The sequence below is a fragment of the Macrosteles quadrilineatus genome, unplaced genomic scaffold, assembly GCF_028750875.1.
Source record: "Macrosteles quadrilineatus isolate MER2022 unplaced genomic scaffold, UCM_ALF_1.0 Scaffold_2__2_contigs__length_208266976, whole genome shotgun sequence".
In the NCBI taxonomy this organism is placed as follows: domain Eukaryota; kingdom Metazoa; phylum Arthropoda; class Insecta; order Hemiptera; family Cicadellidae; genus Macrosteles; species Macrosteles quadrilineatus.
Genome location: NW_026542595.1, coordinates 50,421,447 through 50,447,939, shown reverse-complemented (window position 1 = coordinate 50,447,939; position 26,493 = coordinate 50,421,447). Strand labels below are relative to the sequence as shown.

General features: G+C 37.4%; 1 protein-coding gene across 4 annotated transcripts in view; it reads right to left on the bottom strand.

Moving 5' to 3' along the window:
- The window catches only part of LOC128985657 (exportin-7), a 70,769-nt gene extending 44,791 nt beyond the window's left edge, over positions 1-25,978 (bottom strand). For all 4 annotated transcript variants that reach the window (XM_054405410.1, XM_054405412.1, XM_054405411.1 and 1 more), the window contains exons 1-8: positions 25,962-25,978; positions 9,869-10,109; positions 9,250-9,416; positions 8,153-8,377; positions 7,417-7,617; positions 6,027-6,293; positions 5,229-5,401; positions 1,414-1,607 (exon numbers count right to left, since the gene is read on the bottom strand). In XM_054405410.1, coding sequence (XP_054261385.1) covers positions 1,414-1,607; positions 5,229-5,401; positions 6,027-6,293; positions 7,417-7,617; positions 8,153-8,377; positions 9,250-9,416; positions 9,869-10,109; positions 25,962-25,976 — 1,483 coding nt within the window. In that variant the 5' untranslated portion in view covers positions 25,977-25,978. The remainder of the gene's footprint in view (positions 1-1,413; positions 1,608-5,228; positions 5,402-6,026; positions 6,294-7,416; positions 7,618-8,152; positions 8,378-9,249; positions 9,417-9,868; positions 10,110-25,961) is intronic.
- Positions 25,979-26,493: the final 515 nt, after the last annotated feature.

The following is a 26,493-nucleotide window of genomic DNA, read 5'->3' as shown; positions in this document are numbered from 1 at the left end:
TATCAGTGTCATGTAACTTGTTTACTTTGTTGTTGTTTTTATTGTGTGAAGTAATAATAGATAATTATAAGTAAAGATAATCTGCGTACTTCTGAAACTGATCGTTTCCTGAACAGTGATGATGAACTTGATTGTGAATAGTGATGTCAGTGAGGAAGACAAAATCGCGAAAACACTACACCGATTTACTACCGTTGGATACAAATAACGATGAAGAAAGTAGGCCTAGTGGTGATGAATTTGATTTAAAATTAGTGATGATTGGATTGAGGATGTTGGTGTATCTTCAAACAATGAGGGAAGTTCTAGGCCTACTCTAACTGCTTCAGGTAGGCTATCCCCAAAATGACCTACGGTAAGGTCTAAGACAATTTGTTATATGTTATTACTTATAAAAGTAAACAACTTGTGATATTTCTACGTAGGGAATCAATTGAGCTTTATGATAATAGTGTCATTTGGTGTCTGGATTAATCTTGAAATTTGTAAATTAAGTTTACTCTTAAAAAATTATTTCTAAAATTTTTATTTTCTATCATTTTTTATTTTTTTTTATTTTATACTTTGATTATCCAATCAGCTCTTTTATTGTAGACAATTTTACTGTGAACAAAATTGTGAAGGTTTGCTTTCTATACTAATTAGAGTAGTCTACAAATTCTGTAAAATTAATTGCCGACAGAGGGTGCTCCAGGTAGTGCATAAATTCCATCCCCAATGGGTTGATTCTTTAAATATAAATAGTGCTTTAATCGTTTCATAATTTTTTGTTTTGACATCGCAAATGATGAGAGTTTTGTTAAGTGAAAGCAGTGTGAGACATGTTTTACTACTGTAAACATAGCCATGAAACAAGTCACTCCAAAATCATTATAAAAATAACACAAGACTGAAAATTGTTTATTGATACTTAACTAGTAAGACTGATGTTTTAGACTAATAAATTTGGTATTTTTCAAAGTTTAACTATATCCTAACTGATATCACCATGTTTCCTATGTCTAAGTTATTTTTAATAATGTAGGCCTAATTAATACATTTGTATATACTGATGTTATTTATTGATGTTTTTTAATAACATAATTCAAATATTCTAGCTTATTATTATTATTTTGGTCATAAATCAGGAGACATTTTAACAAGGTTACAAAATGAGGTCAAAACATCGAACGTGTATTTTCCATTAAGCATAAGAAGGGAAATTCTGTCTCAAACTTGTCTTGAAATTTTATGAGAAATAAAAAAATCCTGTCTCTTCTCAAACTAAAAATCCAATCTCTTCCATCCCTATTATCTCCAAAGTCAATCTTACAGATTTTTGATTGCTTCTGTTTTTCATTCTGATTTTGAACAGTTTATGTTTGCACTTTGTTGTTAAGATGATGGTGAGAGTTTGATATACATTACTATCACCTTCTTGTATAGTGATGTCCAGCTGGTTGGGAGCTGGTGATGACATGAGCTCCTGGTATATCCTAGCTGCTTGGTCAAACAGTTGCACCAGCAGAGTGCAGGTCTTCTGGTACTCACAGCGGCCAATGACAGACAACTGCTCTAGCTGCTGCTGGACCATACCAAGGTCATCCAGGGGATCTTCTAGGTTCTCTCTGCGAACAGTAATGTCTTTTAGTGATGGGGTTCTGGCCATGGCAACATTCATTTATCTGACGAATGAAGATACAAAAAATATTCATACCCAGCAGTAGCTGATAATGATAGTTTAAAGTAATTTTAAAGATTTTTAACGAGACCTAGCTGTCAAAACCGTCAAATGTTGAATACTTGGTCCCAGGAAAAGAATTAGCTGGTCATAGGGACAAAACTAAGTTTCATCATTGACTTATATAGATATTGAAGAAGACATCCCAGATCAGTTGTAGGCTATTTTATATTAACATACCCTTGCCGCAGTAAACCTGCAGAGTAGGGATGTGTTGAATCCAAATCTCGAATCCACAGAATCCTAAGAAAAGATTTGGATTCGAGATTCGATTAACGAGATTCGAGAATCTAATCTCGGGTCTGCTGACAGAATACACATACTCGCCACAAGCTCTATAACAACGTGTAGCAGCAGTATCGATCTACGCACAGCTGGAACAAAGCCAAACTCGGTCTAAAAACTCAAGACCATGGCTTGAATTACATCCTAGTCTAATATTAAGTGTATTTTAAATAGGGATGGGCCAATAACAGAATTTCACGAAATGAAATATTATTCACCACTCTCGATACCAATTCCATTAAAAACTCATGTGTTTAAGGAAGTTGCCATGGTCAATGTTTTTTGTTTGTTTGCATTCTGAATCAGACAACAGGTGTAGCTCATGCCGGCCCAAAATTATCGTGCACTCTGTTATTTATCGTATCCGTCTGATAAGTAAATGGAATCAGGGAACCGCTCTTGCTTTTTACAAAACGAAATAGTCGTAGACTGAAAACATCCAAATGGAGGTAGCACTGGCACAGCAACTCTACTAGAAATTTGAGACGCTGTAAATTGTTATTATGTTGGTACTACTAGAAAAATCAACGAGCTCATTGGCTGTTGGCTTAATTGCAATCCCACAATCCCCTAGTCCCAAAGTACTATTCCCCGAGTACATATGGGGGCTAACGTCTCAATTCTTGCATTCAGTGCTACCTTCGGTTGTGGGTTGTAGCTTTAGTTCAGTGCGAGCATTCAAACAACTATTGCCCCCATTGCTGGTGTCATCAACTTAACCTTGATCATAATAATTTTTGTCTGCGTTCATGTAGTAACCTACCATGTGAGTAATATATTTAATAACTTTTTTACAACTGCATAATTTAGAATTCTATACCAAAAAACCTTCATATGCAGGCTTAAAATTTCTTCAAAAATTACCGATTTCACTTAAAAAAGAAAATAATACAGATTCAAAAGCCTACTAAAAGACTTGTTGATAAGAAACCCATTTTATTCCATCAAAGAATTTTTAAATTGTAATCTCGAAACGACCATTTGAATTCCAGATACTACCTATAGTCTGATTTTTACCGGAGTGCGGCTGGAGCTCAGCCCTACCTGCGAGGGACCCGACTCACGCACGCACACTCACCACCGTCCTAATTGCCTGAAAGCCCCGATCCCCTATTCACTAATTAGAAATATAACATCTGTTGTATGATACCTCAAAATTGCAATTCATTTGATGTTAGATATACAGTAAACTGGTTAGTGTTGATAAATTTGTTGTTTAATTCAATGAAAAATGAGTCCAAACACGAAATGATTATGACAAGTAGCTACCTAATAAAAAAGTGTTAAAATATTCGTAGCTTTTACACTTTGTAAGCAAAATATATATTGTTTGGTATCATTGTACTAAGCATTTTGAGCTGAAGTCAAAAGCGTTACCAGATTTTATAACAAACGTAAAATTAAAAAAAAATGATAGTTAAATTTCCGTGAGCCACCGATGACTCGAGTGGCAGGACAATGGTCCGTCCCACGTCCGTCCTAATCCCTTGCGTCTGTGTGTGTGAGGCCTGCGTGTGTGTGAGTAGGGTCGACCCTTCAGCCAGCCGCTTTCCGTCAACAATCACACTATAGTTTTACTCTGACGTAACCTTCTAAGATTTTGTGATTTTTTTAAGTTATAGCACTCATTTTTTTTAGTTTTACTATATACATCCTTTGTGAATGATTTTAATTATTTAGTTTATAATTTTTTGTTTATGTTAGTTTAATGACGCTATTCAAGACATATTGTCTAAACTTTGTGAATAAAGAACATTTAATTGATTGATTGAACCAATAGCGGAACTGTACTGTCAACACTAGACAGACGAAACAATGATTTACACAATACGATTCCCAATCGATGCTAGGTTAAGTTCCTCCAACCTCCAAACTCGAGGTTATATTGAAATCATCTAACACAGTCATAGAGACACCATCATCGTTTTCTGCGATAACTGAAAAATCCTGAATATCTCACTCAGTAACAGAAACATCACCACTGTCTTCCAAGGTCGTGAAAAAATTCTAATATTCTTCAGTGGTAACGGAAACATTATAATTGTCTCCCGCGATCACAGTAAAGTTATCATAATCTTCCTTGATAGTAGCTTAATACAAATAATTTCCCGCAGTATTTTTGGACATCATCGTCGTCTCCTGCGGTCACGAAATCGTCATCATCGTCTCCCGCAGTCACGGAGATATCATTGTTGTCTCCCGTGGTCACGGAAACGCCATCGTCGTCTCCCGCGTCACGGAAACGTCGTCATCGTCTCCCGCGGTTAAAGAAACGTCATCGTCGTCTCCCACGGTCACGGAAACGTCATTGTCCGCATGCGCAATCGTGGCAAAACCACTAACATATCCCACGGCAGTTGGACATCATCATTGTTTCACGCCGTCACAGAAACGTCATCGTCGTCTCACGCGGTCACAAAAACATCATCGTCATGTCCCGCGGGCACGGAAGTGTCATCGTTGTCTCCCGCGGTCACGAAAACGTCATCATCGTCTCCCGCGGTCACGGAGATATCATCGTTGTCTCCCGTGGTCACGGAAACGCCATCGTCGTCTCCTGCGGTCACGGAAACGCCATCGTCGTCTCCTGCGGTCACGGAAACGTCGTCATCGTCTCCCGCGGTTATGGAAACGTCGTCGTCATGTCCCGCGGTCACGGAAACGTCATCGTCATCTCCCGCGGTCACGGGAACGTCATCATTGTGTTCGGCGTACACAAACGTCATCGTCGTCTCCCGCGGTCACGGAAATATCATCGTTGTCGCCTGTGGTCACGGATACGTTATCATCGTCTCTCACGGTCACGGAAACGTCATCGTCGTCTTTCGCGATTACGGATACGTCATCGTCGTCTCCCACGGTCACGGAAACGTCATCGTCGTCTCCTGCGGTCTCGGGAACGTCATCGTCGTCTCCCGCGGTCACGGGAACGCCATCGTCGTCTCCCGCGGTCACGGGAACGCCATCGTCGTCTCCCGCGGTCACGGGAACGCCATCGTCGTCTCCCGCGGTCGCGGCAAAAAATTCCCGGTTAAATACAAAATTCACGCATAATTCCCGGTTTTCCCGGTCGGTGGACACCCTAATAGGGATAATATTTGAAACAAACCCCGATTTTTGACTAATTCAAAAGTTTTCACAAACTCATTCAAGTTAATCTTGCCCTACACCTACAAGCCAAATGTCAGCAAGTTATCATAGTCTAGTTATCGCGTTCACTCACCTAACAACTACAGCAACACATTCAAGCCTGGACGTAATGTATGCATTGGTTACTTCTGGAGTGTAAGTTTCCAGCAGATGAGGCTCTGTTGCCTTGACATAAGGAACAGAGGCTACCATTCTCTGCCATAGACTCAGTAGGTAGTGTACACTGTTGGGAGCGAACTGCCACATCTGTCACAAACACAACTGATTACTATATAATTCACGACCCACTGGTTATTCATGAGTCAATATCCATCTTGTAGAGCGGTCCAGAAACTCAAGATTGTTAAATAGCTTAGTATATTATACAACAAGGCCGGGAAGTAACGTTTATGGTACAAGCATGTCAGTTCCACAACTTCATGTGTGTACTGTAAATAACAACCCAGATGAGTTGCGTACGTTACTTTTTGCCACACTTGCAGCTAAAAGTACAAGGAATAAGTCAAGCACAACCCATAAAATCACAGCAAACTATTTTAACATAACATTTAAACAGAATTAATCGGCAACTGTTTTTAAAAATTAAGGTTTTTTTTAACCTTTCCAATTTAGTTATTTGTGAAAGTTCAATGTGCCTAGTAATACCCATCTAATATTTGTTTCATGCTTTATAAGAGCCTTCTGAAGAAACTTGGTATTATGCCTTTATAAAAAGTAGTCATTTGCACAAGAAAGTGATCGTTAAATTTACTGTACTCCAGCTGACTTTAACAACTAGGCTAGTCCATTTCTGTAAACAATTACTTTCTGGTCTACAAAGAATATAGTAACAAGCTAGCCTACTTACTGTGTACTAATGTTTGATCATTACCTGTAGACTCTCTACAGTAAACTTAGCGATCAGCTGTATGGCCTCAGGATAGTTGTCCACCATGACCAGTTCACCCAGCTGGTAGTTGCTCTTGAGTCTGGCCAGCAGACGACAGAACTCATGGTAGTTGCTGGGGTCACTGAGACCTTGTGGGTTTTGTAGAATGTGCTTTACACCATTCACCAGATGTGTGAGGAACTTTGCCCGCTCTGTGTTGCTAAACAACGACCTGCGCACTGATGCGATCTGGACCAGACACGACAGCGCCTGCATAACAATTACAACATAAATTTCTAAATATCTAGTATTTTATTTTATTAGTGATTTTCCTGCATAGGGAACAAGCTATTACCGTAGTACTCATAGTAAGACCTGGACCTGGGACCGATTTACTTTTTTGTTTTGAGGTCCCTATAGGAAAAAAACACCATACGTTCAAATTCATATGTATATGTGTCCGTTAGCACGATAACTCGAGCGGAGGATAAGTAAACTGATGTAGTTTGCTTGTTTATAAGCATATTTTGACCAAATTTGGAAAATGCATTTATTTCATACTAAAATGCATATTAACATTTTACAAAAGACACTTTAACTCTTCCTGTTGCAGCAAACCTAAGTACTAATTACATTACTGCAGAATGCTATCTAAATAAGGAATAAATGTAATATTTTTAGGGAGGTATTTTAGTGTAAATCCAATCAAGCAAATGGAAATTGGCTAAGTCTGCAGGTTTGCTGCAGCGAGGGTATTATATTTTATTTACTTGATTCTTTAACATTGCTCATACACTATATATATAGGCTTCACCAATTTTCTACGACCCTACAACTTTCCAAGCCGCAAATATTTCAATCAACATTTTTATCAATGGAATTTATCCAATGGACATCACCAAGACATTTTTAAACTCTAGCATGGATTGGATGGTATTCAAGTTGATTTACAAATAGGATATAAATAATTATTAAGTTTGAACAAATGAATACAAAAAAACTGGATATAGAGCCCTCACACTTCATATTTTGACTTTTTAAAACTAAACCTTTACTTAACTAAGAAAAGGTCTCTTCTACCTTAATGTTCATACCAAGTTTCATCAAAATCTGTTGGAACATTCCAAAGATAAAAATTGTTATATGAAAAATACAAAATGGCAGATATTTGGTTAACAAAGTGATTTTGGAAAAAGTTTTATTCTTGTTTTTCTCCTTATTTTGACCCAAGGAATCACTACGTAAATTATGTCCCTACCTTTTTGAACAACCTGTATAAGAGAAAAATATCTAGCATAAGTCTTATTGGTCAAAAAGTTTGGAAAAACCATTACTGAATGTATGTAGGATGTTAGATCACAATATTTATTCAAATTAATAATGAGATACTTACCAATGGAGAAAGACTGTTAGGCAATGAGTGATAAAGGTCAAAGAACAGTTTCAAAGTAGAATAATCGAGGAAAGCTGGTCTCCAGCTGGTGGGTATCTGTACAGTGCAGAGGTCATCCGATGACTCGTCAGTGGAGGTTCCGATGAAGTCAAACGTTAAACAGTTATAGGCCAGCCTCAACAACTGGGTCATCAGTCCATGCTGCAAACAAATCACACTGAAGTAACTTAAATGATTGTTGTATGATAGCATACTGATCAGAATGAAAAACAGTCCAAGAGTGCAAGAAAAACATAATTTAAGTTAAGACCATGAACACTACAATTATAAAGTTTATTGTTCCAGGATATTTGATTTCCATTCCAACAACACTCCTCAAAACCTAGGCCCTGGATTACACTACAAACATCTTGTAATTGAAAGTTAGTTAAAGCAACAAATCCCTTAGGATCAAATTACTGAATGACATGTCTTGTCCCATACTTAAGTTAGCTGCAATTAGTAAATTAATGTGTATTAAGAAGAGACTTAACTGCACAGAGGAAAAGCTTTTCTTTGTGATTGGCAAAAGTAGTCAGTCACAATGAAGTATTCCAATTGTGTGTGTGTGCTTCCTAATTGAAAAGACAAAACCTAGAAACCTTTTCCAAGAATGCCTAAATGTGGATAAAATATTTAATGCTAATAACTTTTTGACTAAAACTGTTTTAAATGTTGACTACACTACCAGACTTACCTGTGATTCGTCACTGAAATTCAGGCTCTTGCAGTTTTCGCTAGCTGTGCCTAGCAGAGAACAAGAAAGCCTGAAAATCTCAAAAAGCTGTGTGTCTCTAAATGACGAAGCTATTTTTCTGTGTTTTGTCAAGGAACGATTTGCATCAGCTTCTGAGATCTGATTCATTTCACACGTGAGATGAGATAAAAGTTGAACACCTATCATGCAGTGTTCAACGGACCCCTGAAACAAGGGTAGCTTTGTGTCAACATATTTGCTAATACTAACTTATTTCGCTGAAAGCATTAGTAATCACAATTATCTATTTTCAAACACATATTTGGTATTTTCCTCTAAATGCTCTTGTTGGTTTTTAAATCATTATAGGCCCTAGCTAATATTTTTGTATTTTTTACAACAGCCAATTGAAATATCACTAACCCTTCCCGGACAAATGACTTTTATGACCTAGGACAAGTAAAATTTACAACAAATTTATTTCATTATTTGTGTTTTTTTATACCATATACATCAAATAAACGCAATAGAACAGCTCATACTATCTTACAATTTTAAACTTGTTTTTATGCACAGAAAAAATGATGCAGATATATCCGCCATCCGTCCACGGAGTCAACAACAAAGTCAACCTGGTGTTGTGTGTTCAACATCGTCGGGGTGGGGAAAGCGCAGGAGGGCGCGGCATGTCGCTTTCAAGGTCGTAGCGCTTGTGGAGAGCGCGGGTGATTAGCGTCGTGGTAGCCTGAGACATCTGGGTACTGCAAAAACACCAGCCAGACTGTCTGATGATAAGGCGGATATATCCGTTTCCCGTCCGGATAATAACAACCCATATGCGGATATATCCACCACCTGTCCTTTATCGCCAAAGACTAATGTGGATATATCCCTCACCCGTCCCGAAAGGGTTAACAATAAAAACTACGGTAATAATGTATGATCTGATGTAGGGCAAATGAGGGTAAAGAGATTATAATAGATAATAATATTGGACTCAGTGTATGCATCTTTTATGTCCCAATAACTGTCTTAGAAACAGCTTAGTCTTAGCTAAAAGAGCTGAATGAATGATGAACATTCTGACAAATACATACCTGTAGGAACTTTGTAACATCTGATATGACATTTCTGAAAACAAACTCTTCTTTGTCACTATCAAACCATCCAAGCTTAGAGATTCTAGCGAACAACGTGACAAGAGCTTGAATGACAAAATTTGGTAGCTTTGGTCTTGTTGCTAAATAGTTTAAAATATAGTTCCCTGAAACAAAACAATACAAGTTACATGAGTTGTAATAACATCATTAAACACAAATCTATTGCTGTGTCTATACAAGTCTACACACTGAAAAAATATAATCAAATAGGCCTATATATAAAATTCAGAGTATAGCCTTAGGCACCCGCCCTGCCATTTTTGTAGGTTTAAAAGTGCAGCCACACAGAACCCGAGAACCCAACATCTTGAGAAACCCCGTGCTTGGTTAAAAACACAGAAACAAATTTACTATAATCTGATATCAAAAACGCGAACTATCTTTTTTTTACATTTGGCGGATTTGCCGAGGCTTTGTCGTAACGGAACTGAAAAGCGTTATTTTAATAACACGATGTTCGCCGCAACAGGCTAGCCTGACAAGAGTTGTCGAGTGGCAACCTTGATCATATTTTGTTGTTAAGCCTATACAACTTAAATCTTCCGGTTTTACTTACTAATATCGACTCTCTGCTGGAGACTCAAAGACTGCGCGCTTCGGGAGATGAGTTTGGTGAGTGTGGTGGCGGCTAGCAGCTGAGCGTAGCAAGAGTCTCCGCGATCCAGTAACAGCTGACACTTGGACAGAGTGTCTGGGGCGTTCTGGAACACCACCAAAGCCTTCTCTGCCTGAACACGCACGGCCGGGTCTGTGGCCTCATACAGCTGCTTGCACAACAGCTCTAGCTGCCGAACCTCCTGCACAGCAAGTAAACGTCACATCTACATTTAACTCACTTGGACTGGGTTGTACAATTTCTAAATATAAAATCACTTTCTGACAATAAAAACCTATATGAAAGGGTATCCTATGAAGTGGTTTAGACATTTGATTTAATATGCTAGCACATTTACGCATAAACTTTGAAAATTAAGGCCCTAGTAGCTTAGCCATTAGCCTAATTAGTAACTAAATGGATAAGCGTCTAGGCAGCCAGTGCAACTCCGAGGATTGTGGATCAGATCCAACACCCCCCCCCCCTCCGTGCCGATGGCGTGACGTCAAACATAACCGCAACGATACGGGGCTGAGTCATGGGCCTTGGTGGTGTAGTGGATAGCATGTCGGGCTGATAATCCGCACTAACTTTATGGCAACAATTTTTTTCATATCAGCAAGTTTGGTTGGTTTGGTTAGGTTATGACAGTTTAATTATATTAAATTTAAATTTAACCAACAAACTATACATATTGACAGCGACAGTGATAGATAACAATTTTCCGCGAACAGTTAGGCTATGCTGATGCGCCGGTATGATTCCGAAGCGTACAACATAGTGCTGTGGTGAGGGGTGTACTGATCCACGATCCTCGGAGCTGCACTGGATGCCTAGACGCTTGTACTAAATGGGTGTTAGTAATATAAAGTCAAATTTTAAAGTAAAGGTAAAGGCTAGGTTATAATGAACCTAAACTTAACCTTCCTAATCTGACCTAGGCCTAATTTCAAATGCTTAACCCAATACAGGCACGAATCAGCATAAAACCAGGCTTAGCTTCCTCCCATGTATACATAAGAACTGATTTAGATTAGTCTGCAAAGGATTTGTAAAAAATAAATCAATTCCATTGTGCATGGAGTCAGGTGTAGTAAGTTTGTTTGTTTTTCATCGTATAAAAAGAGCTGTTTGCTCTCCACATACAGACTCATTAAAACCGCCATTTTACCATCCGAACCACTCAACCGACCGAAAATTAGTAATCTTTGATTTTTATGTTTTTCAGAGACTTGGGACTCCTTCCAAAAAAAAATGTATGGTATTACATTTTTGGATTCAGCGGGTAATTAAACAGAAACTTGACCCTCCAAATGGCAATGGGCAAACTCTGTAGTGACAAGGCATTTTTGACGATTTTGCAGTCATTTTGAAAATTCATAAAAAATAAACCAACAGAGCAAACCTATTGAACCATATACGGTACTTGAATTGTTCATAATAAAATAAAAAAGGCAACAGAATAAATATTTAAGACAGTATGTATTGACATTAGGTAGAAAACATAAAGAAACTTGTATTTATAATTTTGAAATTTTCAAAAAGCAAAACTTAGTTGCATGAACAAAAAATTCTTTATATGAAATTCAAGATAGGCTTATACAAAATGTTTGGAATTTATATCTCTACATGGAAATATAAAAAGATTTCAATTACCCTTTCGTTTTAGAAAGTTATAAACTAAAAACAAAACAAAAAATGGCAAATTTCAAGATTTTGCTCTACAAATTAAAAATACCCCCGCCTCAGCAAACCTGCAGACTAAGGGCATTTCAACTTGTCTAAATACTTTTTTACTAAAATATTTCTATAAATAAGACATATTTATTCCCAATTTAAATAGCATTAGATTGAACGAGTGTCTAGGTTTGCTGCTACGGGGAAGGTAAAAAGTGTTTTTTGACGATACGTCAATAGTATAGGATGAAGTAAATAAATTTGCCAAATTGTATCAATATATATCCATAAACAAGTAAACTACAACAGTTTTCATTTTCTCCATAAGAATAACATGGGAATTTTAAATTACCGGTACACTATTATTGAATTTTCTCCGTGACCGTTAGGCACACAAGAGCGCTTCACTATACTAAATTATTTCTTTTTTTAAGCTCTTCAAAACAGTTTAAAAAGAAATTGCTAATTTTTTTGTTTTTAGGGTCATAAATAGGAAAACCCCATTTTTACCCCATAAAACCCCGTTCCCATGGTCCGATTATGCTGGTTCGCGAACTCGTTCGAATAAACGTAGGTTTACACGTTTGTTCCAAATTTCATCAAAATCGGATCATTTTTGCTTGAGTTATCGCGCTAACGGACACACATATATAAATATATTAATAAATGAAATAAATAATTAAACATTTAGTACCGTACCCTGTAACTTATTAATTTATTGAATAAACTTACATGTTTCGGCTCTTACGCCATGATCGCAGTTATGAACAAATATAGTATATATATATATGAATTTGAAGGGATGGTGTTTTTGGTGTCTAGGGACCTCAAAACAAAAAATTAAATCGGTCCCGGGTCCAGGTCTTACCATGAGTACTACGGTAATAGCTTATTCCCTATATGGGAAAACCGCTAATAAAATAAAATAGGCAACTAGATATTTAGAGATTTATGTTGCCAAAAAGTACATATTTTTGTAAAGGCAATAAGTTAATACTAGGGTACATGTTACTCGAATTCGAGCAATTGCAAAGTATTACAGGAGTTATTTCAAAACGAATAACAGTCATATTTACAATTAATTTAAAAGAGCCAACTCAAAGATTACTGGTGTGTAACTGTCTGAGAACATGTTTATCTTCGTTATTGATAAACCTAAAGCATTCCGGCCGGTTATCTCCTTCTCGAAATGCCTCGCTGTACAGGCAACACAGGTCATTAATAGAGGGCCAATTGAGAACGAAAAGTCGTTATGGAGTAGAGTTAGGGCGCATTTGTAACCTAATAGTTGAGATTGTCCAGGGTCAGGTGCTGACTGTGATGAGTCACAGCCTAATACAGTCTGTAGCTGCGGTCGTTATCACGATTACACCTACTGTCTATGTTTCGTTGTCGTCACGTCGGAGGAATTTAAAAGAAAAAACAATTTCAACAATTTTCAATCACGTAAACCTCAAATACCAACTACATAAAATGAAAGTAAATTTATTCCCCTAAATGAATATGTATGGTTATAAAGGCAAATATAAATAAATAAATATTTTATAGTGTTTTATATAAAATGCTGCTGCGCCTTTTTCATGGGGCGATCAAATTGTTTGTTCAATATGACAAAATGTTTCAAAAACGGGCTAAATGAAATGTCCAAACCTCAAATTTAAACTTAGTAAGTCTATGCACAAGAAACTGCTTGAAAACTAAATATGTACAAATTTACAACTAATAATGATTCAAAGTGATAAAGTACAGTCACACCCGCGATATTCGTTGTTGGTAAATCTATATATATAAAATCCAATGTATGTTTGTATATTTGTATGTTTGTCCTTTATGGACTCCAAAACCGCTCGACAGATTGTAATGAAACTTTTAGGCATTATTAAGCATTATTCAAGGATGGTTTGTGTGAAGTTTGGTGCAGATCCCTCAATAGGGCTCCGCCCCAGTGGCTCTGGAGTTTCCCATGTTAACCTTATGAGTACTCATATTTAAATGGAATTAAAGAATCTTAACAGCTGGTGCAGCTAAACAATTTGATTCTGTGATGTTCAATAGCATTAAAAAGTTAATAGGTTTACAAACAGGGTGCAGCACTATATTTTTTTTTAATTTATGAGAACAGCTAATTTGCAACCAAAAGGTGAGTGAGCGTAGCGAACGAACTTCAACCTGGAGGCGAGTTAGCGTAGCGAACGAGCTAACCTGAAGGCAAGTGAGCGCAACGAACGAGCTTCAACCTAAAGGTAAGTGAGCGTAGCGAACGAACTTCAACCAGGACGTGATTGAGCCATGCGAACGAGCTCATCTTGAAAATGAACGAGCATGTGACATAAAACCACAATAGGACAGGACGACGTCTGTCGTTCCAGCTAGTAGTCTATAAAATTCACAAAAACCAGCTAAAAATAATGTCTTAATTTTCTAAAAGTAATGTCACATTTCACTCAACGCACATTAAATAATATCCAAACCAAGAATTTACAAATTTACAATTTATAATCACGATGCAAACTGATGAAATCACATCAAAACTCGACTTGTTAGTGGTTGCTCAACAGAGATTTAGGTTATTTAATCGGACAAAATATTCGTGAAAAATAACAGCTGATAACTTAAAAGCAGAGTGGTGCAATCTTAAACAATTAAATACCACAATGCGTAGAATTTCATGGACTTTTGAATGAGATACTTTATCATATGGATAATTAAACTCATATTTTTCAGTGGATAAAACGTGTTTTACGACTGCGACTATTATAGTCATTCTACCACTTCAAGAAAATGTAAAAATTGGTTGATTTTTTTTGTGAGATCATGACTTGACTTGACTTATTTCCGTGAGTTCCAAGGTGGAACATAGGGCCTCGACGAAATCTCGCCACCCGTCTCGATCCTCAGCAAGTGCCTTGGCCTGTCTCCACGTCATCTGTCTTCTTGCTAGGTCTCTCTTTCTATGGTTCTCCTCCATGTTGTTTTTGGCCTGCCCCGCTTTCTGTTTCCCAGCGGATTCCAGTCTAGTGCCTGTCTTGCTATACAGCTCTGCGGCCTTCTCAACGTATGGCCAATCCATCTCCACCTTCTTCTGGTGATAATCTTTTTTATTGGTTCTTGCTTGGTTATCATCCAAAGATCTTCGTTTCTTATCACATTAGGCCACCAGATTTTTAAAATGTACCGCAGGCACCTATTGACATATGCTTGTAGGCTTTGCGCTTCTGTGTTGTTAATCTTCCAGGTCTCACAGCCATATAGCAAGACAGACATGACATTGGAGTTGAACAGTCTTAATTTTGTCTTTCACAGAATCTGCCTTGATGTCCACACAGGGCGTAGTTGGGCAAACGCTCTCTTGGCCTTCCTAATTCTGCTTTTGATACCTAGGTCTGTTCCTCCATCCAGTCCTACCATGCTACCAAGGTAACAAAACTCAGTTACGCTCTCAATGTCTTTGTTGTGTAGCTGCACGACTTGATTGTTACGTGCATTTATACACATTTCCATAGTCTTCCTTCCATTTATTTTAAGCCCAACATCTGAAGCTTTTACACGGAGATCATTTAGTCTCATTTCAATGTCACGGAAGCTTTCTGCAAGGAGACATAAGTCGTCTGCAAAATCCAGTTCTTCTAGGCGGCCATGCAACCCCCACCTTATGCCTTGGTTTCTATTTGTTGCCTTCCGAAGCATGCAATCAAGCGTCATTATAAACAATATTGGTGACAAGAGGCACCCCTGCTTTACTCCAGACTCCACTGTGATTGGTTCTGAGAGGCTCCCAGCATGTTCCACCTGGCAAATGTATTCATCATACATCTTTTGTGTGAGCCTTATGATTTTGTGAGGAATTCCAAAAGCTTCCATTGCAGCCCACATCTTCCTCCTACTGACAGAATCTAAGGCCTTTTCAAAGTCCAAGAAAACTATATACAGGGAGCGGCAAAATGATCTGACGGTTTTCTTTGCCACCCTGTCGAGCGAATGAGTGGCGTAGGGTGGTGGGAATAGGGGCGTTACAAAGCCAACGTGTGAACATTATTAGTAGCCATGGAGCCGTGGGATAGCTGAGAAACATGTATTTGTAGTAGAAGTGTTTTTAAAAGTGGAAATTCCTGTGTAGCTGTTCAGTACACTTTTCAATATGGGTCCAAGGGGAAAAGTCCCAACTCAAAAAACCATTTTGCTGTGAGTAGGTAACTTTAGAGCTACTAGTATAGCATTGAAAAAAGTCAACAGGCTGTCCAATGTAAGCTCGGACACCAGAGAGTGCCGAGAGAGTGAGATACGCTGTGGAAGTTAGTCCTCAGCAGCCTAAACGTAAATAAGCTGCAGCTCTGCACTTGTCTGGCCGCTCAGTAGAAGAGTATTACAATACCATCTGCATTTTCATTCATACAAAATGGCAATCGTGCAACTGCAACAGTTGAAGCCCAGTGGTTATGCAAAGCGCATCTCTTTTTCAGAACAAGTAGTGATGACAAAGTTGTCATTATGAGTGACGAATCACACTTTCAATCACGCCACATAGTCTTTCTCACTCTCTGTAGTTTCACACCACGTAGTCAGATTTAAGTTTCAATGCTGAACTAGTAGCTCTAAAGTTACCCACCTACAGCAAAATGGTGTTTCGAGTTGGGACTTTTCTTCATTGACCCACATTGAAATGTGTACTGAACAGCTACACAGGAATTGCCACTTTTAAAAACACTTCTACTACAAAGTCATGGTGCTCAGCTGTCCCACGGCTCCGAGGCTACTAAAAATGTTCACACGTTGGCTTTGTAACGCCTCTATTCCCACCACCCTACGCCAATCACCCACTTGACAGGGCAGCAAAGAAAACCGTCAGATCATTTTGCCGCTCCCTGTATAATGAAGCTTGATACTCCACAAACTGTTCAATGATTATTCTCAAAGTGTTGATGTGGTCTGTTGTCGATCGAGATTCCCTGAATCCTGCTTGTTCTTCACGAAGGACTTCTTCAACAGGTCTCTGAATTCTGTTGAGAATTATTCTTGAAAGAATTTTACTGCAGGTTGGCAACAGTGTGATTCCCCTCCAATTATTGCAGTCTGTCAGATCTCCTTTCTTTGGAAGCTTTATGAGTACTCCTTGATTCCATTCTTCTGGTATTGTTTCCCTTTCCCATATCTTCTTTAATAAGGGTTCTAAAAAGGAGCATAACATGTCTGGATTTGCCTTGGGGATATTAGGGGGGATATTGTCAATTCCTGGAGCTTTCCAGTTTTTCATTCGTCTCAATGCTTCTTTTATTTCTTCTTTAGTAAGGGGGGTAACATCTATGTTTATATTCCTTTCTCTACCAATAACAAGTTCCTCACGATTCTCAGGTTCTCCTTCCATATCACTATTATTATTTAAAACTGCTGCAAAGTGCTCCTTCCATCTTTCTAGCTGTTGCTGGCTTGTCGTAACAAGATTCCCTTGTCTATCCTTTATAGGCCTTACAGAGTGGAAGTTATTTTTCCCCAGCTTTCTTTGCAATGTCATAGAGACCCTTGTTGTCACCTACATTGGCTGCATCTTGCGCTAGCGTTGCAAGCTCTTCTGCAAACACTCTCTTATCCCTTCTCACCTTTCTCTTTACTTGGCGATTTTCCTCAGAGTATTCTGCTGTGGCCATCTGCTTTTTTTGTGAGATCATAAGTTATGTAGTTATATCAACATTATTTTTGCACCATAATATAGGAAATTTCTTCCTTATTACAGTTGTACCAACCGTTTCTTTGTAGACAAAAAAATATCCCTTGTTATGATATTTTGAAACATACCGTGTTTGGCAGTTTTGTGACGCGTAGGCCTACATGGTGGGACTAACTAACTTTGTTTGAAATGTTTGTTCACTTTAGTGCTCAATTACAGTGATCCCTTTGTGAGATAAAAGTTCCTAGATGTAACAAAGTGCAACTTTAGAATCTTATCTTTCTAATGGTATAACAATTATTCCATTTTACGATCAATAAATGGATCCAAAACCTTATGGTTACCTGTAACCAAAACCATGCAAAGCGTGACTATTATAGTTGCTGCCACTACAGAAACCACCTACCGTGACTATTATAGTCGCGCCGCCAGTTGGAGGGTTAACTTATTCAACATTTGCCTAAGTTAATTATTATAGCTCATGGTTATCCTAAATTATTTGAGTTAGATGGCTCTATAAGTTAGGTCTGGTGAAGTATTTAGGCCATACCTAACTTAATTTGGAATAACTTAGCTCAAGCATAGAACTAAGTTTTTAGGCTAGGCCTAGGCCTAATTATAATTTCAATGGGCTAATTTAGGTACTATTAACTTACACCCAAAGTTTCATGATGTGTACAACCTAGCCTATCATCAAAAAGTTACAAATGACCTTGATAACATACAAAATAAAAAGATTGCAGTATATCAATATAGTAAGCCTATAGGCTTAAAATGACAACAAATAAATTAATCCTCCAACTGGCAGCGCGACTATAATAATCGCGGTAGGTGGTTTTCTGTAGTGGCAGCAACTATAATAGGAGCGTTTTGCAAGGTTTTGGTTAAATCCAATTAAATGGTTAAAAACAATTGTAAAATGGAATAGTTTTTATTCCTTTAGAAAGATACAATTCTAAACTTGCACTTTGTTATATAGGCTTAGATGAACTTTATCTCACAATTAGATCACTGTAGGTGGGCACTAAAGTGAACAAAAATTTCAGTTGCAACATGTACACGTCACAAAACTACCAAACATGGTTATTTTCAAAAAATTATAACAAGGGATATTTTTTGTCTAAAAATAAACAAGTGGTACCACTGCAATAATAAAGAATTTTCCTATATGTGATGTGGAAAGCGAATAGGGACCTCTTGTCGGGAATTTTCGATTTTGAGTTATATACATATTTGAATTCCTTATTAAATTCTGAATCACTTGGTGCAACTCCCATGCATCTGCGATTTTTTGTTGTTGTTACAGTTATATAGGACTTTGAAATTTTGTTATTGAAAAGAGTCATTTTTAGAAAAACACTTTTGAAAATTTCAAGTACACATTAAAATAGTTTTTTTTTCGTATTTAAGAAGAGATTTTGTTATCAAAAGAAAGCTTATAATTTGTTCTCTTTGGAGGCAAAACCAATTTTTGTCTTAACTCTCGGTAGTTTTCATTTAAATAATTGTTTTATAGAAGCATGTCGTAAAAATCACATTTCAGAAAAGGGACCTCTTGCCGGCCCTATGTTATTTCTCCATAAGATAAGAAAAGGTAGGCCTACCTCTTGACGGAACCGCAAAATTTGTGAGATAATTTGTTCTCCGTACACTGAACTTTGTTGCAGTTCTCTAAATTTCTTCTAGAATGCAGGACAATTCATTTTTTGGGAAAAAATCTGTTTATAAAGTGAATATTAGAAATGGGACCTCTTGTCGTTGTGGCAAAATAACATTGAGTGACAACAGGTACCTTTTCTCAGACCGTGCAGAGGCTAACAAAATGATTTATTTCGACCTTTTATGTCTTCAATTCAATATTTTAACCGATACTGCCCTGTTCTATGATAAATGAGGTATAACAATCAATAAAAACCCGAATTTCAATATTTTCGACCTAAAGCCCCGTTCACACGGGGCGAGTTTACAAGCTACACGCCGGCTTTTTTACACGCAGCTAGTAAAATAGCTCAGTGTGAACGATGTACTCGCCCAAAAGCTGCTTGTAAAAAAGCTCTGGAAAAAGTTGACGCTGCCGCTACTTTACACGCCAACTCGCCAGCTTTTGAGCAAGTAGGCGTGTAAAGTAGCCCAGTGTGAACACAGTTGCTTGTGCGCTTGTTACTCAAAGATGTTGGAGGATTTGGTTCAAGCCAGCTACTGAGCGAGTGGAAAAAGAATCGTGTGAACGACTACAAGCGCACTCGCCGACGTCTTTCCACACGTCTGCGAGTTGGCAAGTGGACAATCTCCGTGTGAACAAATACAAGCACACTCGCCAACTCGCCGGCTTCTTACACGCTGGCGAGTAGCTTGTAAACTCGCACCGTGTGAACGAGGCTTTAATTACTCATATTGGCTAGCCTACTGAAAATTTTGCATCGCCGACAAGAGGTCTCTTTTCGCTTTCCACAACACATATATTGGTGCAAAAATCATTTCGATATAATTACATAAGATCTCACAAAAACAAAAACAAATCAAGCAATTTTTACGTGTTCGTGAAGAGGCAGAACGACTATAATAGTCGCAGTCGTAAAACACGTTTTAGTCACTAAAATATATAGTTATCCATATGATCAACTATCCCATTCGAAAGTCCATGAAATTCTGTGCATTGTGGTATTTAATTGTTTTAGATTGCACCACTGGTGCTGAAGTTATCAGCTTTTACTGTTCGTGAATATTTGTCTGACTAACTAACCTCAATCTTGACAACACATTTATTTGGTTTTTGTTTGAAATTTCTTTTGCAAAATCATTAAACTTGGCATTTTATTGTGTTTGGGCCATAACTTTGTAAACATAAATGGTAGGCTAGAAATGTTTTTACATTTCCATGTAGGGAAATAAATTCCAAACATTTTGTACATCCTATCTTGAATTTTTCATGTAATATTTTTGGTTCATGCAGCAAAGTTCTACTTAAAAAAAAAAACCTTTTTTTCATTTTTCTACCTAATGTCAATATTTACTGTTCTAAATATTTATTCTGTTGCCAATTTCAAATTTTTCATTTCCATTACAAACAATCTAAGTATACGGTTCAATAGGTTTGTTCTGTTGCTTTATTTTATATGAATTTTTGAAATTATGACTGCAAAATTGCCAAAAACGCCTTGCTACTACAGAGTTTGCCCATTGGAGAGTTAAAGGCCTAGTAAACTGAACTGTGAGTCAAAAAACTGTGTGTGTGTGTGAAAGAGGTAAAGTCTTGAGTAAGTTAGGTCTATAGGCTATGTTAGTTAGGTGAAGCAGGTAATATAGTTACACATATACAACAGATTTTAGAAAACAAAAATCAACGACGTAAAATTTAGTCATTGATTATATTCTTTAGTTTAATTTAAGCATAGGTTTAGCAAAACACAATAACTTAATTTACCTAAATATACATATAAAAACAATGTGAAGTTACCGTTTGAAGGACAATACATTAGAGCATAGGCCTAGTATATTACCTCCTCTTTGTCTTTGACTAGCCAGGGCCGGCTAGATAGTGTCAAAAGTTGAAAAAAAATTAAACTTTGTTCCTATATAGGGATCCCAGACGTCCTCTTTTTCCCGGACACGTCCTCTTTTTGGGTACAAAAAAAACGTCCGGGGGGGATTTTTGGCAATACTTTCAAATGTCCGGGATTTTGACTTTGTGAGATAATAAAAATATATTTCTGCAAGTATTAATATTAGCAATCAGCTTTTATAAGATATCGTCATCATAACATTAAACTAAGATAAAATACTACACTTTAATAATATCTTACGTATAAAAGTGTCATTTCTCTTTCTTTAGGTCAAATTACGTGTATAACATACGCTAGAAACCATTGGAAATACTGTAGAACCAAACGGAACGGCAGGCGAACAATGGTTTCCCTGCTTTGCCTGACTCTGCTGGCTGATTGTAAACTGAATAACTCTGCTCACTAGTAGCCAGTTTGCCAGGCCAGTACAAGCGACCGTGTAGCATACTAGCGACCGTCGAACAGTGACTAGCTCTTCGTCTGCTTACTTTACGTAGGCCTACTTAACAAAATGGTACCTAGTGTCTCACACTTTGATGCGGAAGGGACGGATTTAATTTCCGGCACAACCACTCACAACCACAAAAAAGTTACACAAAAACTTTATTCTCACATTGACCCCTTGTAAATTGCCACTGGCGTAGTAAAAAAAATAAAACACTGAGCACCAACTATTCAGGCGGTAGCAGTGACGACGCCGTCGACATCGTTAGTTGGGTAGTGTACTTTGTGTAGGTTAACTGTTGCTTGCTATGCAGGTATAATTCAGTCGTGTTGGGTGCTAGTTCATAAACACTTCTTAGATAAAATAAGTTCTCTGGTTCAAAATCATGGTCTGATTTTGGACAATTTCTGTTTAGCATGCACATTGGCACCAGTTAAAAGTGTGTTTTTGTAAATCAAACATGCTTGAATGTGTTGTAATGTTGCGGTATTCCTTTGATATTAAAACCACAAGTCTCAATAATAAAAAAAAATGGCATCATACGAGCACAAGTTTATTTTACAAAATTTTTTTGACCTTTAAAAAATAAACTGGGAAGCTTGAACACATTAAACTAGGTCCTCAAAATAGCTAAAATTTTAGCACGTTATTTCAAAAAATTTTCCCCCCCAGGCCCCCCGGTGACCCCCCCCCAAATATATGTCTAGGACCGCCCTTGGTGAGTAATTTTGTCCTCTTTTTTGATGGTGGGTCCCTGGGAACCCTATTCCTATACAACTTTGGGCTGGCTAGCTTACTTAGTTAGATGCAGTAGCAGCTAGTGTTCATAGGTGGTGGAAGAGCTCTGCATATTTTCATATGTAAACAAAAGCCTTAACATCAATCACGTTTGTCAAAGAATTGAAAGATTTTAAGGCTCAAATTTGTAATACAAACACAAATAGGCCTAGCCTACGATATCTATATCTATAAAAGAGGAACTATGTATGTATGTATGTATGTGTGTGTGTGTGTGTGTATATACGTTATGGACTCCGAAACCGCTCAACAGATTGTAATGAAACTTTCAGGCATTATTAAGCATCTTGCAAAGATGGTTCGAGTGAAGTTTGGTGCAGATCCGTCAAAAGGGCTCTGTCCCAGAGGGTTTTAAGTGGGCCAATGTCAGACTTTTTTATCTACATTGTTTACAAATAAATATAATTTAAAAGCAGATGTTTACTTTCACCAACTGTTTTGTAGGTTTGAATAATCACAACATTCTGTATTAGCATTAGTCATGATTTGAAATAGTGCCACAGTGTTTCTACAGAGTGCAGCACAGAAAACTATTTTACTTTTGAATAAGTCCAAATGTATTAAACCCCAATCGCAGCACACCTGTGCACTTAACAACGTTTAAATTCTCCAATGTTAAATATTAAAACATAAAAACTTGTATAAAAGTACTGTATTATAAACAATAAAAGGGATGACTTTTTAAATTTATGACAACAGCTAATTTGCAACCAAAAGGTGAGTGAGCGTAGCGAACGAACATCAACCTGGAGGCGAGTAAGCGTAGCGAACGAGCTAACCTGAAAACAAGTGAGCGCAGCGAACGATTTCCAACCTGAAGGTGAGTGAGAGTAGCGAACGAACTTCAACCAGGACGTGATTGAGCCATGCGAATACTTATGAAGTTAAGCGGGGCAAAGCCCGCGGGTACAGCTAGTATATTATATTTATTTATTTATTTAAACTTGTTTCCAAGGTTGCTATTGTATTTAACTTAACAACATCAGTGTCTGCAAATGGGTCTGTCCTGAAAATCACATTAACAAAATAATGATAATATTCCATAAAATATTTAAGGTAATAAGGAATAGAAAGCCAAATAGGTAAAACAGCTAAAAATAGGCTTTACCTTCGTCACTGCAGCTCAAATTCTTGTGGTGTAACTATGTTACGGCCGTTTCGGCATTACAATGCCATCGTCAAACTACAAAAACACAAACTCGGCTGAAGTAGCGTCGTTGAAGTTTAAACACGTAACACATACGAACAATAATATACATTTAAAATATTTACAAAAACCGAACAGGCCTGTCGTACTAACGTCCACAACACGTCTTATCATCCGCCATCACAAAAGTTTGCCGCTTACAACAGTATGGTGTATAGGTTGTTGAATGTACCGTTGTCGGACAACAATTATAATAAAGAACTTAATATAATTAAACATATAGCCATAGCTAATGGTTATAAAAGTAACATGATTGATAGACTGATAGCTAAAAAGAAAAACAAAAGGCCAGGAGATAATAATCTACAAAAGGAAAAGAAAAAGTATGTATGTGTGGAATACTCCCATTCCATTCAACACACGCTCACGAAGGAGCTGAAGAAACACGACATTCAATTGACTTTTAGGACTAACAACAAAACAATTAACAAATTGAATGTTTCAAGTGGCGTAGCCTAATTGATAAAGGTGAAAAGTCGGGTGTGTATAAGATTAATTGTGCAAGTTGCCCGAGCTACTACATAGGAAAGACTGGACGTTCATTCAAAACCAGATACAAAGAGCACCATCCATTTCCTAGAGCCGACAAACAAAAGTCATCGTTTGGTTGACAAAAATCACGACATGAACGATCTGAACACTGGCTTAGAAATACTCCACACAAGTAAGAAAGGCAATAGACTGGACACCCTAGAAGAGTATGAAATTTACAAAGCTTACACCAAAAATAATTTGGACGATATAATTTTAAACGACAAACTACAGTACAAGTCACACTTCATATTCAATAGCATTTTAAATCAGAAAAGGAACAAGAAGCCAGGAGTACAAAGTTCAACTGATAACGCCACCACACTGGGCTCGACATAGAAATCTTCCAGTCGGTTTTTGCTCGGAACGGGAACATGTCACCCGTTAGTACGACAGGCCTGTTCGGTTTTTGTAAATATTTTAAATGTATATTATTGTTCGTATGTGTTATGTGTTTAAACTTCAACGACGCTACTTCAGCCGAGTTTGTGTTTTTGTAGTCTGACGATGGCATTGTAATGCCGAAACGGCCGTAACATAGTTACACCACAAGAATTTGAGCTGCAGTGACGAAGGTAAAGCCTATTTTTAGTTATTATACAGCTCAGGGGCTAAAACATGGATTTTAATAAGTTAAAACAGCTTACGAAAACAAATTGTATTTAGGCTTATACCGGTAACCTAAAAACCTATTGTAATTCAATAAGTTAATATTAATTAACCAGAAATGCAGGGCCTAAATGTATTCCATTAAAACTAAACTGGCTGTGATTTAAATTTAATAAAGTTTAATACAGTTACCGTAGTATATTACACAAGTTTTTAGTTAGTAGGCCTAAATACACGCATGAACAGTACTCCTACATCACTATTCATTAATCACTCAACAACAACAGCAAACCAAAATAACATTTCAAGGTTAGCTCAGTTGTTTTCTAGTTTTAGAAATTACATAGCCTAGATAGGCCTACTAGGCCTAGATGGTTTGAGTTATGACAAACAGGTGTGCCAACATCGGTTCTACCCATAATGGTAGCTTGAAATACAGAATATCCAGATTGTAGAGGCTGCCCTGATTTAAGAGTGTGCGCGCAACTTTGGACTCTGCCCCAAAGCACCTAAAACTTACTAAAGCATTGTAATGACGTCATGGCACACTCAGCGCTCTTCGTTTGTTCTGCCATAAGACTAAGTACATGTTTTGGGATTGAGATGGTCTGGCCGTCGTCTGCGCCGTGCTTACTAAGCAAGCAATGATCAAAAATGAGTCTTTACTAAATTGAATTATCCAATTATTTAATATATTTATGTTGTACCTAGCCTATATTGTTCAAAGTTCTCGTTAAAGTAGGCCTAATTTTAATTTAATGTAACGGAAGAATATTACATTTATTCATGTATTGTTGAGAGGGCGGTGTCTGAGAGTCCTTAAATGGGCTAGTTGCCACTGGTTCAATGGTGGTGGGCAGTCAAGAGTTTAGTACCTCAAACTATCATTTTGATACACAAGAACATTAGAGTGTTAATTTACTTGAAACTGCATTATCACTTTAAAGGAATAGGAAATGTTACGAAGGCTGGGGACTTCAAGTACTAGGCCTAGGTCTAAGTACCCAGAACTGCAAGTAAGCAGTAGCCTAGTCTTAATTAACTTCATATCCAATATTCAGTTAGCCTATAGGTATTACTATGCACAGTATAACATGTGGTAAAATTTTAGTATTAATTAAATGAGGATAAGCTGAACCCTAGGCCCAGGCCCAATTATTAACTTTCATATCTAGCCTAGGCCTATCTCATTATTACATTAGCCGACATGATAGGCTTAGGTAATTTAATGACAGTGTGCTTCACCACAGAGGGGATCACCACTATTTTGACAAAATGATGGAGTAGGACAGGTTATACAATTTACAAAATTGTTAAACACCCCATATATTTCCTTGTTATTATTTTAAATCGGCATGTTGTATTATCCCGGCAAAACATTGGCTTCGACTTTGGGGTAGTCTCGAAAGATCGTGTAATAAAACCGATATACAAGACTGTGTCTGACGAATTACAAATTTGAGGTCAAATATGCTGCTGATTGTGTTAAAAGTACCTTAGAAACCTAATTGTGGGACAAATAATCCATATATAGCATAAATAAACTTTGTTTACCGACTCACCTGTTCCTCCGCCATTTTCTCGCCTTAACTTAGACGATCGAACCTGGCGCATTCTGCAAACATGACAAAAGGTAGAACTAAAATCTAAAAAAAATATTTCAGCCTGCATTTCACAAAAATAAGGCTCTTGTTGGACTTGTTCGATAGTTAAAACAAAATTAACCCCGAATTTCATTTCAACAATTTTTTTTTATGTGTAAAAATTAAGGTCTACATTGGAACGATTAATAAACACAGTGAAGATGGTGGATAGCATGGTTGATTAATCCTAGTACTTGAGTGTTATTATTATTCTATGCTATGATAACACTAATAGATGCGGTATTAGCAGTTCAAAGGCTGCGGTTTGGGTTTGACCCAATACAATAGTCGTTTTCGTTTTGTGTGAAGTGAAGGAAGGCAAATGATAATTGAAAGTGGGTGGGGCTGCAATCGCAAAGTATCCTAAAACCAATTCCTCAGACAAGTATGTAATTTAATTCATTGAGTATTAAACTACGGCGATACTGTATAGCCTATTAGCTATATCACA